Below are 15,646 nucleotides of genomic sequence, written 5' to 3'. Positions count from 1 at the left end.
CAACCCCAGGATCAAGAGTCACATCCTTTACCTACTGAGCCAGCCAGGCGCCCCCTATATGTGGATTTTTTACTGCAGTGGGGAGAGAGGTTGATGCCCCTAACCCCCACGTTGTTCAAGGATCAAATATACTTCATCCAAGTCTTTTCTTCTAAGCAAAGATAAGGTCAAACTAGAATGAGATTAGACTGGAAGCATTCTTTTAAAAAGAAAAAGAAAAAAGAAACAGTCTCTTATTACCACTTTGGGGGAAATTTTGCTGTTTCTCAAAATTCAACAGTATCAGTAAGTTTGGGATTTTCAAACGGTGTGGAGTTGACATATATTGCTAGGGCCAGAGTTTCAATGTTGCATTTGTTTTCCAGAAAAAGAGCTCAGCATAAAATGCAGCTAATAGTGAGGTTTTGTTTGGTTTTTTTTGCATAATAAAAGTCGTAACTGAGCAACATTAGCTACAGACACTCCTCCCCATAAATCCATGGAGACTGTGAAAAGCATTTCAGAGAAATACAAACCCCAAGTAGTCTTTGGCAAGGGGTAATTTGCCATGATGATAGTTAAATAAGGAGAATACTGAGTAGCTGACTACAAAGAAGCATCTGAAAATAAAACTAGCTGTGGCTCCAGTCTCTCAATTGAAAATGTATATAAAATGTCTCACATGTGGCAGCCTAAATTGGTCTCTTCTTTTTATAAGGCAAATTTGACAATGCATACCAAGAAGCTTAAATCATACCCTTTTGACCCAATAATCCTATTCCTAAGAATTTATATCAAGGAAATAAGTCATAAGAATAAGGAAGACTAAAAACAATTTTAAAAAAAGAATAAAGAAGACTATACATATTTTACAGCAACATTTTTAAAAAGTTAGTGGAAAACTGGAAACAACCTAATTTTCCAATAATATAGGAAAGGCTTAATACGTTTTAGTATCTTAATTCTTTGAGAGACGGCAGCTATTAAGAATACAATCAGTGTAAAAATAAGGAAAGGGTATTTAGTGAAAGGCATAGAACACAGAAATGCAAATATGTAGTAGTTACAGAACTACAGAAATTCACATGTATAAAGACTAGGAGGAGGCAAAAAAAAGATAAAAATACTTACATTAGCACATTGAGATTACAAGTTTTAAACAAATTTTTCTTTTGTAATGCCTATATTCAGTTTTTAGGGATTTTTTCTTGTTTTTCCAGCCACAATATTTATATAGAATAATATTTCATAATTATTTTTGGATCAGAAGATTATATTACAAAGGATACATGTGGAATATTCTAGCCAAGTGTGAAATTGAGAATTACTAATTTGAAAATACTAAAGCTGTTGTTTTAATTTGCAGTGAAGGGAATTTGGCTACAAAGCAAGTCGTGTTCCTTCAGAGACCAGTTATGTGGAATTCAGCTGCTCAAACACCAGAAGTGAGTAAAATTTGATGCTTTATTAACTAAATATTTTTTAAAAGATTATTTCTTTATTTGTTTATTTGAGAGAGAGAGAGAGAGGCAGAGGAAGAATTGAGCAGGGAGCCCAATGTGGGACTTGATGTGGGGCTCCATCCCAGGACCCTGGGATCATGACCTGGGCCAAGGCAGAGGTTTATGGTGCCCCTTAATTAAATGTTCTACTGAAGCATTTAATCCTTAAACTCTCCTTCTAATTCTAAATGGTGAATACAGATAAGGAAACGTGGACTTGATATGGAAATAGTCTCTAAACCACTTATAACAACAAAGGAAATGAATGTGTCAGTAACCAGGTGACCCGAGACAGTTCTGAATGGGATCAAAATATTTTACTCCAAAATTTGCCATGTTGGCAAAGGATTCTTTTGAACTGAAGGCAATTAAGGAACACAGACATAGGAGTGACTTTCTATCTTTTCCCTTTCTGGTAAAAAGCAGGACATAAATTTCCCTTTTTAAAGCCAGGGGTGCCTGGCTGGCTCAATCCTTAGAGTCTTGATCTTGAACTCACCCTGACTCTTGATCTCGGGGTTGTGAGTTCAAAACTCCATATTCTGTATATAGATTTACTTGAAATATAAAATCTTTTAAACAAAAAGTAAATAAATTTCCATTTGTAAAGTTGTTCTCTCCTGTACTAGGGAGGGAAGACTCCTAATCACCAGAGATGACTTATTGCTGGAAATAGCATTGACTTGAGTCTACATATACAAACCTTACTAAAAATAACCCTTATCTTCCATTAGGTTCCCCACATATGTACCTTTCCACAATCTGCTGCCCGTAGCAGCCCAAAGTCCTATTCCTTTGTCTAGTCACTTTGCTAAAATCATGTATGAACTCCCCGGTCTCACTGTCTCTTTGGGTTTTCACTTTTTCTCTGTGAAGCCCCCAAGGACATCCAAAATAAACCTTTCCTCCTGTTAATCTGTCTTTTGGTAGTTTAATTTGTAGGCCTCATGTACTGAGATAAGAGTAGAGGAAAAATTTTCTGTGAGTGTGTGTAATATTGCAACAGACATACAGATGGCCAACACACACATGAAAAGATGCTCAACATCACTAATCATCAGAGAAATGCAAATCAAAGCCACAATGAGAAATCACCTCACACCAGTCACAATGGCTAATATAAAAAAAGATAAAAAATAACAAGTATTGGCAAGGATGTGGGGAAAAGAGAATCCTTGTGCACTGTTGGTGGGAATGGGAATTGGTGCAACCACTGTGGAAAACTCTATGGAGTCTCCTCAAAAAATTAAAAATAGAAATAACATATGATTCAGTAATTCCTCTTCTGGGCATTTACCCAAAGAATATGAAGATACTAATTTGAAAAGAGATATGCACCCTATGTATATTGCAGCACTATTTACAATAGCCAAGATATGGAAACAGCCCAAGTGTCCATCGATAGATGAATGGGTAAAGAACGTGTGGTGTATACACACACACACACACACACACACACACACATACACACACTCACACTGGAATATTACTCAGCCATAAAAAAAGAATGAAGTCTTGCCATTAGCAACAACATGGATGGAGGGTTTGATTTCACTCATATGTGGAATTTAAGAAACAAAACAAATGAACAAAACAAAAAAGAGACAAAAGAACTCAGACTCCTAAATATAGAGAACAAACTGGTGGTTCTGGGGGTTACCAGAGGAAAGGTGGGGGGGATGGGTAAAATAGGTGAAGAGGATTAAGAGCACACTTATCATGATGAACACTGAGTAATGTATACACTTGTTTAATCACTGTACACCTAAAACTAACATAGCACTGTACATTAATTATCCTGCAATTTTAAAACAATAATAAAAAATAAAAAGATTACAGATATTCCATTTATATGAAATTCTTGAAAAAATAAAACTGTAGTGTAACGAACAGATCTGTGGTTGCTAGGAATTAGGGTTTTGGGGAAGGGAAGTGATAGAGGGATCACATAGCAGGTTTTAGGGGGGATAATGTAATTGTTCTGTGTCCTATTGTGGTTACACAAAACTGTAAATAGGTGTGGAAATTCAAAGAACTATATACTTTTAGTATATAATAATCTAGAAATTAAAAGATTGTTCTATAAATCACAAAGATTACATTATTTAATGTCTTTGTTCTCCATTAAAAACTGTCCTTGGGTAATGAAATTCTCATGAAGTAAGGCTATGAAGGCTATGCAGGATAATAAAGCAGAGTCCTTTCTATCTTGTTCCTTTTATCTATTTTTATTTTTCTTTCTTTTGGAGGGAGGCCTCTAAATGAATTCAAGGACGTGACATTCAGTAGGATAAGAGACTCCATCCAGGATTTTACCTCCATCTATTAAATGTTCTCAATTTTTTCTTCCAAGATCTTTTTCTGTTACTTTTGAAGACTCAAAACTAATCGAATTTTTTTATTACCTATAAGGCTCTATTTCAGTTACATTCTTCAGCCCCCATTTCCCTTTGATAATTATTTAAAAGAAACAAAGGCCATTTAAGGGTACTTAGTTTCCACAAACTCCGAGTAGTTTCCATTTAGTGGTGTTCTTAGGAGTAGAAAACATAATGAAAAATATTCTTAAAAAAAAAAAAAGATCCCTGGGAATGGGGTATGTGTGCACGCAGATATGTGCTTGGGTGTGCACACATGTACAAGCACACATCATGTCTGACACACTCTCCAAGCCTCCGTGTCCTCATCTATGAAATATGGACAATGCAAGTACTTACCACAGGGCTGTGAGGAGGATTCAGTTAGAATACATGTACAGGGCTTAATACAGTGCCTGGTCATATGAAATGTTGCTTTTGTTTTCAATAGAAATGTTTTCCTTTTGATAGTAGATGATTAAACACTACTAGCTCTATGGAGAAATTGAAGAAGAATCTAGAAACTCCTGATGACCCCCCATTGTCTCCAGATAAAAATTACCTTCAGCTAGTATGGAAGAATGGAATGTAGTGTATGGATGTTTTTGATGTTCCAAAAAAACATATATATAAGAAATATGGCAAAACATTAACAAGTTTAGAATTAGGTAATGAGTATATGGTGTTTGTTGTACTATACTTCAAAACCTTCTGTCTACTTGAAATTTTTCTTAATTAGAAAGTTGGGAGAAATTAAGTTAAAAAAGTATTAGTCATCAACAACTTTTTCACCAGTTATTAATTAGTAACTAATTAATTACTAAGATGCTACACCAAAAAGACCCAAAAGGAATGATTTAAATACAACAGAAGGGTCTCTCTTCTAATAGTCTAAAAATGGACAGGCCCTCTAGGGTGGGTCAAGGCTTCACTTCATGACTGGTCAGCTCTGCTACCCTCAACATGCCACAGTTGTTGCCATGTCCAGCCAGCAAGAAGCAGGAAAGAGGAATTCCAGACATGCTTTTAAAGCACTGACCCCTAAGTCACATATTTCTTCTCGCACCCCATTGATCTGAATTTATTAATGCTGCCACAGGTGTCTGCAAGGGAAGCTGGGATATGTCATCTGGTCAACCATGTGCTGGTGCCACAGTGAAATAGCTTATGGCCAGCCAAAAATTGCAAGGCATTGGCAGGGAGGAGTTCTCTTATTGAAAGAAAGATGGAGAGAATAGACCCTGGGGAGATATAGGAGTGTAATGTTAATGGTTCTGATTTTAATTTATTTTCTTTAGAGCAGTCTTACATCCAAATAATATATTTTTTTAAGATTTTATTTATTCATGAGAGACACATACACAGAGAGATAGAGAGAGGCAGAGACACAGGCAGAGGGAGACACAGGTTCCATGTAAGGAGCCTGATGTGGGACTCGATCCTGGGACTTCAGGATCATGCCCTGAGCCGAAGGCAGGTGCTCAACCACTGAGCCACTCAGGCGTCCCCAAATAATATTCTTATCTTTAAAATATATCTCAAAATGAATGATTTTATGTGGTAAAGACTTCTTGAGCACATCTGTTGAAACATTTCTCTAACACAAACCAAGAAGAAGCAGGAGCCAGAAAAATGTTCTAAATTAGATCTTTTCCTAGGTAGCTATAATAAAATCATATGAATACTATGAAATATTTAATGTACACATTAGGGGCAGCCCGGGTGGCTCAGTGGTTTAGCACTGCCTTCAGCCCAGGGCATGATCCTGGAGACCCGGGATCGAGTCCCACGTCGGGCTCCCTGCATGGAGCATGCTTCTCCCTTTGCCTGTACCTGTGCCTCTCTCTCTCTCTCTCTCTCTCTCTCTCTCTTTCTGTGTCTCTCATGATTAAATAAATTAAATCTTTAAAAAATAATAATAATAATGTACACATTAACTTCTTTACCTTACAATGAGAAAATTACTAAACTTTGTTCGTGGGATCCCTGGGTGGCTCAGCGGTTTGGCGCCTGCCTTTGGCCCAGGGCGCGATCCTGGGGTCCCGGGATCAAGTCCCACATCGGGCTCCCAGCATGGAGCCTGCTTCTCCCTCCTCCTGTGTCTCTGCCTCTTTCTCTCTCTATGTCTATCATAAATAAATAAATCTTTTAAAAAAAGTTTAAAAAAAATAAAAAAATAAACTTTGTTCGTACTTTTTCAGTCATTTGAAGTTGATTTGAAATTATTTGAAAATCATAAGGGTCATACTTTATTCATTAACTCATAGTATCCTTGATTGAAGTCCTTGTGAAAATAAATCAGGTGCTAGTGTAAACAGAGAATGTTGAGTATCTCAAAGAGCATTAAGTAAAAATCAAGATAAAAGCATTTTGCTTTTATATTTAATGAGGTTCTTCATCTAGGGAATGCTTTACACTCAAAGCAAATGGCCTTTTTCCTAATGTGAGCAGAAGAGGAAGAGTGGTCCCTGTTGCCTCAGAGCCAAGGTTCAGGCTGAAGAACAGCTCTCTTCTGGGTTACCCACGCTATTACCTATGGGGGTATTACATTCCTGGGGGGTGTAAGAAACAGAAACTCTGCTCAGGTAGCCTATGTGTGTAAGGACATTTATTGACTTCTAGATAGGAAGGATATTGGCATAGCTTATAACATCACAAAAGAGCTACAAGAACCCTCGGGTACTGACACCAGAGATTCAGCTTTGCCAGGAAGTTCTCTTTTATCTGTTTCAGCTTCAATGTGCATATGTGCAAAGGGCTTCTAATGAGATGAGTGTGGCCACCTCATCAAAACGGAAGAGCTTTTTAGAGTGCCTGGGTGCCTCAGTCAGTTAAGCGTCCAACTCTTGATTTGGGCTCAGGTCATGATTTCAAGATTCTGAGATTGAGCCCTGCATCAGGCTCCATGCTGGGTGTGGAGCCTGCTTAAGATTCTTCTCTTTTGGGGGACCTGGGTGGCTCAGTCAGTTAAGTGTCTGCCTTAGGTACAGATCATGATCTCTAGGTCCTGGGATCAAGTCCCACGTAGGGCTCCCTTCTCACCAGAGAGTCTGCTTCTCCCTCTGCCTCTCCACCCCGCTCATGCTCTCTCTTTCTCTCAAATAAATAAATATAAAATCTTAAAAAAAATTATCTCCCTCCATCAGCCCTTTCCTTGCCCCCCCCCAAAAAAAAGAAAGAAAGAGCTTCTTTATTCTACAGTCCATATAAAAATCCCAAGGAAGGACACTGATTGGATCTGATTGGGTCACATGTCCACCCAGCAGCAGAGAAGGTGGATAGGAAAGCTGGCTGGAAAGGTGGTTGCCCTCTATACTCTTTTCCTTCTGCTTGAATGATTTTGACAACCCCAAGCTGGGATGACCCAGGAATAAGTTCTGTGAGCAAGTAGAGATGGTGTCTTTCCACAGATTCTTCAAAACCTCTAACACCTCCAAGTGGTATTGGAGCTACACCTGAGCTTGCAGTGACTTCCTGATCCTTCCCCAGATCAGAGCCACACAAGGAAGAGAAATCCTCAATGTCCATTCCATGTTTTTACTGCTTTATAAGCCATATTTTTTAGCTCTTCTTTTACTCTTTCCATCAAAATAGTTTCCAAGACAACACCATGTCTTAGGATTGCTGGTGTAATTCTGGTTTCATTCTTTCCTCTTTATTTTTAAGACACTGACAGTGAAAAATGGAAGCCAGAGTGGTAGTATATCTTAAATTCAACTGACTTGTCACTGAGTCTCAGGGATTTGAAATGGGTCACCCATTTTTAGCAAATGAGAATGATTCTCAAAAATTAATAGATTTTATCAAGAATGGCATTAGATCTGCATCCAAATCTTGGCATAATTTTCTCCAATCTTATAGTAAAAATATCAGAAAAAACTGAGGAGTTATAGGAACAAACCTGGCCACATATCCTGGAAATTTTCTTCTTATTGACATAGAGAAATATTTAAAATAGAGTGCTAAGGGCAGCCCCGGTGGCACAGCGGTTTAGCGCTGCCTGCAGCCTAGGGCATGATCCTGGAGACCCGGGATCGAGTCCCACGTCGGGCTCCCTGCATGGAGTCTGCTTCTCCCTCTGCCTGTCTCTGCCTCTCTCTCTGTCTCTCTATGAATAAATAAATAAATAATCTTTTAAAAATAAAATAAGTGCTAAGTAGAAAAGTGAGTTGTACACATCTATGTGTGCATATGCAAATACACACATATTTAAAGAAAGAAACACAGTAAAATATACCAAATTTTAACAATGGTATCTCTGCGAGATAGGATTGTGGGTGGGTTTTACTGTTTTGTTTTTACCAGATTTTCTACACTAAACGTGTATTATTTTTGTAACTGAAGGAAAATTGTATTTGGGAAACACACAAATCTTTGACCTTAAGTCTACTCATATTTTTTCAGCTGTGAGTAATATAGTGTGCAAAGAATGAGACAAGATCCTTGGGATCCACTTTGAGACCAGCCGCTCACTGACCTTGAACAAATCCTGTCTTCCTTCTGGGCCTGGGTCCTACCTCTGTAGAATGAGGGGTTGTGATAGGTGATCTCTCAGGACAGGTTTGGCTTCAGACTCCGGCACTCTAAGTTATAAGAACATTGCAGTTTGACCTGTTGTAAAAGCTATTAGTTCAGGTGGAGAGCAGAGTGAGGGAGGCAGTAGTGTTGCTGAAGATGTATTTAATAAATCCTATGGTAAAAAAGAAAAGTGTTTGTTCTGAAATCTTTTTTTACAGATTACAGTCTGTAATCTTTTTTACTAGTTATTGTGTCACCTTCTAATATTTGAAATTTACATTTGGTGGCTGTTCACTCATCAATATTTATCTAAAAGTAAATTACTACAAATATCACTTATTACTACAATAAGGAATTTATTGCAAAATTTACATTTGGCCCTGTTGCTGGTGAGTAAGGAAAGTTCCAGGGAGTCAAGTGCTCCCAGGCATCTCTGCCTTCCTATTTTTCTCTCAGTCAACATTGAAGGGTCATTCAAGAGCGAACGCACTCTTTATGCCTGTGGGAAAGGGAGCCAGTAGTCAGGCTTGAGAAAGGAGCCCGGTCCGATGGTACCTGTCAGCCCTTCCTACAGCCACAAGGCCATATCCTCACTGACCAGAATCCCAGTGCCAGAGAGAATGTTCCATTCTCAAATCCAGTACCTGAAGAGAAAGCCTGTCAGGTTCCACGGCTTGTATGAAATTCAATACTTCTGGCGAATGAGAATAAAAAAGAAAAGGATTTGAGATCTGACATCTGCATTTGGTGACTCCAAGGGGCCAATGGAAATGTCACCACCCGAGCCTCGTTGAGGCAGGAACTACTTGTCTCCTTACACTTGCCCAAGAACTCCAGTAACTCAGCCAAGAAAAAGAACTGCCAACACAGGCCTTTCTAAGCAACATGCTGAGGGCTGCTCTTCTTTTTTTTTATTTTTATTTTTATTTTTATTTTTATTTATTTATGATAGTCACAGAGAGAGAGAGAGAGAGAGGCGCAGAGACACAGGCAGAGGGAGAAGCAGGCTCCATGCACTGGGAGCCCGATGTGGGATTCGATCCTGGGTCTCCAGGATCGCGCCCTGGGCCAAAGGCAGGCACCAAACCACTGCGCCACCCAGGGATCCCATGGGCTGCTCTTCCTATACAAACAATATCATAAATGGTGATTCCGTTCCATGGTAGCATACTCAGTCTAATTTAATTAAGGCTTTTGTTTGCTTTGTGTATTTGCCATGAGAACCAGTAGAAAATACTTTTGTATTTTATACACTACAGTTCAACAAACCTGAGTTAACAAGCTTTTATGAGACTGGCCTGGGCATCTGGCTTCTACATTTTTTCCCCTAAGTTTTTATAATTGTAGCTCTTGCATTTAAGAAAATGTAATCCTAGTTCCTAACTAACATATAAATGAACTTCTAAGAAATAAATGCTCTGTGAGTTGGGAAATGATTGTGCTTTTTTTTTTTAAGATTTTATTTATTTATTCATGAGAGACACAGAGAGAGAGGCAGAGACACAGGCAGAGGGAGAAGCATGCTCCCTGCAGGGAGCCCGACATAGGACTGGATCCCAGGACGCTGGGATCACGACCTGAGCCAAAGGCAGACACTCAACCACTGAGCCACCCAGGTGCCCCTATCTTTATCTTTTTTTGTTTATCCTTGCTCAGATTTTTGTACCTAAAAGTATGTGATCATATTCTAATATTTCACGTTACCAGTATTAAAAACACGCTTGTAAGGAAATCTCCTCAGGAGTCCAAACATCCACCTGTTCAGTTGCTACAGTTTTCTCCCCGAGGATTCCTTTTATTGACTTATAGACCTTATTTTGACTTGCTACCTTGGCAAAGACCATGTCCTCTTTTTTTTTTTTTTTTTTTTTTTGACCATGTCCTCTTTACTCTAAACTGCACCAAGGACATTTTTAGCCCTCCGTAAATATTTCACAGTGAAAACATCCACCGTTTATCAGACAGTCTGCAGAATGAGCTGGTCCAGTTGCTGAGCATTCCTACTGCGTCAGGCAGAGGCGGTTCGTGGCAGGACAAGGAGGGTGGCCTGCTTGATCCAGGGGGACACTCCAGCCATTCTTTCTTTCTTTTTTTTTTAAATTTTTATTTTTTTAAAATAAATTTTTTTATTTATTTATGATAGTCACAGAGAGAGAGAGAGAGAGAGAGAGAGAGGCAGAGACACAGGCAGAGGGAGAAGCAGACTCCATGCACCGGGAGCCCGACGTGGGATTCGATCCCGGGTCTCCAGGATCACGGCCTGGGCCAAAGGCAGGCGCCAAACCTCTGTGCCACCCAGGGAGCCCCATTCTTTCAATATAAATATGGTCAGAATTATTTGTGACTCCTCTGTATAGTCTGCCCCTATGTGAAATGGGTGTAAGGTGGCCGCTGAAGCACTTTTTCTGCTGTCTGGGTCCCAACTAACACCAGATAGGAAATGGAACCTCTAATGTATTTCTGCCCTCCTTTGTTCCCCAAAGTAAGATCCCAACAGGTTTCTCTCCCCAGAGACATCCTCCAGGGCCCAGAGAGGTACACAACCACCTGTCAATGAGGATAAGGTTGTGCCAGGAAGCTCTGCGGGCTGTGAAACAGAGGGAGCTCATCCTGGGGGCACAGGCAGGGCCCATCTTCGTCAGCCCTGGTTACGAAGGCCAACCTCGTGTGTTTCAGAGGAAAGCCAGCCGGCACATCAGAGGGGAGGACAGGAGCAAAGTCTCCAGCAGGAGCATTGGATTGGACACGGCCACATCACAGCCCACAGAGAGCAGCAGCCTGTCCGAGGAGCGCCTCCCGTCTCGCTCCAGAGAGTGCTGGACCAAGGAGACGAGGCCGGGCCCCTACAGCAGCTTCTCGGGGTTCAGCAGCGGTGACAGCGTCCTGCGGGAATTCGACGACGGACAGTTTGACCAGGAGGACGGAGTAACTCAGGTCACTTGTATGTGAGCAATGAAGTAAAACAACCCAAGACCCTGTAAATAGTTATTAAAATAATCTCCAACTGACTTCGTTGTATTGCTTTCCCTGCATTTCTGTAATACTCTGAATTTTTCCAGACTCAGGCTTTCCTCTTATCTGCCTAAACTTTGGCTCAACCTCCCAAATAAGAATAACCAACAGAACTGTAAATTTAGAATCGTGTTTATGCTTCTCTCAACTAAACATCTGTTTAAGCAGGTGTTCTCTTAGGTTATTAACCAATAATCTACTTCAGTTTCTCATGAATATACAAGATCTACTTTTCTTTCAGTTCCTGGTGAGAAGACTAAATATATCAACCAGTATTTCACCTAAGTAGAAAGTCCTCAGGAAGTCAGAATCTTACTGAAGGTAAAAAGCAATCTCTCTCTCTCTCTAAATCCCTCTCTCTCTTTCACATACATGTAAAGGGCTAATTAATGAAATACCCGTTTCCTGAATATAACAGTCCAAACTTTGTCTTTAATGATGACATGTATATACAAAGCAAGCTCCCATTTGTTAAAATATTCTTCAAAAACTTCCTTTTTGTATGTCTTTGCTTTTAAGGGAAGGGTCACCATGTTACCAGCCCCATACTGATTCTTTGAGCTTAAACGTTATTGCTTCTAATAGCCTAGAAATAGAGCAAAGCAGCATCCCGTAAAACTCAATATGAAAAGAACCCAGAATTTCAACATTTAAAGACCTTAGTAGAGAAAAAGAATTTTCTTCATCTTAAACTGCAAGACAGAAAAGTATTCATAGCTCCAAGTGTATGGAGACACACCGGTTCCATCTCTGCTTTTCTTGCTCTGCTAGTAGGGATGGCTTTGCCTTGCCCAGCCTTTAATAGGTAAAGATTAAAACTCTACCTAATAGAGGATTTTCATCTATCTACAAAAGGCTTACTTCGAAATGTGGGTATCTTCAAGTGAAATACAACTGACTTTGCCATTGATGAATTCAGCCTCTATTTTTATTAGCACTGGTGTTGATATTATATCATTTGAACAATAAAATGTCATTTGTTATTGGGCTATCGTTTTTTTTTTTGACACAAATGATCATAAAATGTTTTGTACACGTGATAGATAATGTATTACATGTGATCAAATATATAGTGTAACTAAACCAGGACAATCTCCATGAATTGTTGGTAAGAGCAACATGGAATTACTTCACTTCTACAAGGCAGAAGCATCACCTCTGTAAGTATAAAGGAACTGAAGAATATTTTGCTTAGTGTTATTCCACGGAAATAGCTATCAACAATATTTGCAGAATTGTTTTTATGTTTTGATTTTCAGATGAACCTGACTTCCATATTCAAGGGTTGGTGAATTTTGGGTAGAAACGAGCATTACTTCTGGAGGCCACAAAATGCCACGAGTTATGAAACACAGGGAATGTTCCCAGGTCAGTTATTCTGATGCCAGGGTCTATGAGGGGTAGAGACCCCTGTGTCATTCTGTCAGTATACAGAGGGGATTTGAAGTACTAAAAACAGACATAGGAATTCATATTTCTAATTTAAAGGAAAACTCAGGAATGTATCAATCACCTAATTTTTAATATTTGTGCTAAGCATCCCTTCTTTTACAATTTGCTTTTAAGTGTTATTTCTTCTTGTTGAAAAAAAACTTCTTATAAAAACTTAGCAGTCATATCCTCAAAACCTATTTTATAAGCATTTACTCCAACAACTGCCCTTAAGTTATGTGGCAAATCTGTATTACAATGAATAAATAATAACCAAGTGGTTCTAGAGCATTTTAAATGTATATAAGTAGCTCGGAGTCTATTCTTTGAAAAAAGTAATAATACTTGGAGTCGATGTGCCTAAGGAGTTAAATGTGACTAACCATTTTCTGCCAACTGTATATTTAGTTCTTTTCATACCACTATATAATCTAGGGGCCCTGGCATATGAATTACTAATACCAATAAATTATAATAAAAAAGTATTATGATCATAGATATGAGTGTCGAGCTTTGCCATTTTCCTTGGTGCAGTAGCTCCAGGACTCTGTCTCAGGTCTCAGTGATCACCCATTAGTTCCTTCCCATTTGGATTGAATGTCACCCTATTATCTTTCATGGGCAACATTTAATACCCACTCTCCAGAAAAATCACCTCTGAGCTGATGAGCAGCTCTATCAATGGCACAACAATTCCCTTTGATATAAAATAAATGAAAAATATAAATGAGCCTTCAGGAATCTTCAGACACCTAAAAGCAGGAGACAGAGCTATAGTCAGTCCAAATCACAACTATCTCCAAATCATTTATCAGGAGCAAGTGTTTATATATTTGCTTTATATTTGTACCAGATGCATTTTCATTCTGGAAGAGCTGAGGTGCTGTCTCATTTTCTAGCCTTTCCTTACTACCTTGATTCCTCACCACTCTCCTTTCTGGGCTAAAAAAGATTTCCTTCTCGCAATGACTCAGGGCCCCAAAACAACCCTGTATGGAGAGACTAATCAAGTAAGAACCCAAATGGAATAGGTGCTAACAATGGAGAGTGTCTGTCACTAAACATGTTAAATCAATTTACTGGTGGGTTTGTGAAAGCTAGCTAAATGCAAACCATCAGAATTTAGAGCACATCCATTTAAATAATATTTGTTGTGATTTCTCATACCTTGAGAATGAAATTTATTTGTGCAATTACCTAAAGTTTATAGAGCCAGTTCTGACAGATGATTTAGTTCTAAGATGGTGTTTGAGGTGGAAAATTAGGTAAAACTCTAAAGTAATGAGCCTGGTTTCTGCTATGGTCATAAACTTTTTGTGGAGATTATTCCAAAAATGTTTTGAGCATTAATATCATTGTATGTATAAGTATCAAGATGATTCTTTGTAGGCTTATTTCAACCAGCATTCTTGGTTGCAAGCAACAGCAGTTAACCTTGGCACATTTAGGATTAAAGGAGTTTATTTCAAGAGATACACAAAATCGGACTTCTTCAAAATTTAAAACTTCTGTTCAAACAATAGAAATTTACTTCTCAGGGATTCCTGGGTGGCTCAGTGGTTTGGTGCCTGCCTTTGGCCCAGGGCGTTATCCTGGAGACCCGAGATCAAGTCCCACGTCTGGCTCCCTGCATGGAGCCTGCTTCTCCCTCTGCTTGTGTCTCTGCCTCTCTCTCTCACTCTGTATTTTTCATGAATAAATAAAATCTTTAAAAAAAATTTACTTTTCACAGTTCTGGTGGCTCAAAGTCCAAGATCAAGATGCCAGCAGATTCAGCATCTGGTGAGCCTGCTCCCTTGTTCATGGAAGATTGTCTTCTTTAAAAAAAAAAAAAATTTTAAATTCAATTTGATTAACATATAGTTTATTTTTAGTTTCAGAGGTAGAATGTAGTGATTCATTGATTATGTATAACACCAAGTGCTCTTACAACAGTGCTCTCGTTTATGCTCGTCACCCAATTACTTCATTCCCCCTCTTCCCCTCCAGCAACCCTCAGTTTGTTTCCCATAGTTAAGATTCTCTTATGGTTTGTCTCCTCTCTGGTTTCATCTTATTTTATTTTTCCTTCCCTTCCCCTATGTTCATCTTTTATTTTTAAATTCCACATGAATGAAATCATCTGATTTCTCTGGCAGACTTATTTTGCTTAGCATAATACCTTCTAGTGCCATCCATGTTGTTGCAAATTGCAAGATTTCATTCTTTTTTGATGGCTGAATAATATTTCAGAGTGTGTGTGTGTGAGAGAGAGGGGGGGGATCTTTTTTATTCATTCCTGTGTCGAGGGACATCTGGGCTTTTTCCATATTTTGGTTATTGTGGACAATGCTGCTATAAACATCAGGGCGTATGTGCCCCTTCGAATCACTATGTTTGTATCCTTCGTATAAATACCTGGTAGTTGTATTTTTAAATTTTTGAGAAAGCTCCATACTGTTTTCCAGAGTGGCCACACCAGTTTGGTTTGCATTCCCACCAACAGTGTGAGAGGGTTCCCCTTTCTCCACATCCTCACCAACGTCTGTTGTTTCTTCAGGTATTAATTTTAGTCATCCTGATTGGTGTGAGGTGGTATCTCATTGTGGTTTTGATTTGCATTTTCCTGATACTGAGTGACGTTGAGCACTTTTTCATGTATCTGTTGTTCATGTCCCATTTGTATGTCTTCTGCCCATTTCTTGACTGGATTTTTTAATTTTGGGTGTTGAGTTTGATAATTTCTTTATAGATCTTGTATACTATACTATACTAAATATCTTTTCCGTAGGTTGCCTTTTAGTTTTTTTTGTTGTTGTTGTTGTTTTGCCTTTTAGTTTTTTTTGACTGTTTCCTTTGCTGTGCAAA

The 15,646-nt window shown here is 38.9% G+C and overlaps 1 protein-coding gene across 1 annotated transcript in view; it reads left to right on the top strand.

Annotated features, from left to right (window-relative positions):
* RFTN2 (raftlin family member 2) overlaps positions 1–12,356 on the top strand; it is a 65,405-nt gene extending 53,049 nt beyond the window's left edge. Inside the window, exons 8-9 of the mRNA XM_055345698.1 lie at positions 1,346–1,424; positions 11,033–12,356. Coding sequence (XP_055201673.1) covers positions 1,346–1,424; positions 11,033–11,305 — 352 coding nt within the window. The 3' untranslated portion in view covers positions 11,306–12,356. The remainder of the gene's footprint in view (positions 1–1,345; positions 1,425–11,032) is intronic.
* Positions 12,357–15,646: the final 3,290 nt, after the last annotated feature.

This window comes from Nyctereutes procyonoides, unplaced genomic scaffold, assembly GCF_905146905.1.
Source record: "Nyctereutes procyonoides isolate TBG_1078 unplaced genomic scaffold, NYPRO_anot_genome, whole genome shotgun sequence".
NCBI classification, from domain to species: domain Eukaryota; kingdom Metazoa; phylum Chordata; class Mammalia; order Carnivora; family Canidae; genus Nyctereutes; species Nyctereutes procyonoides.
Note: the sequence above shows the minus strand (reverse complement) of the source record. Positions and strands in the feature narration are given on the sequence as shown.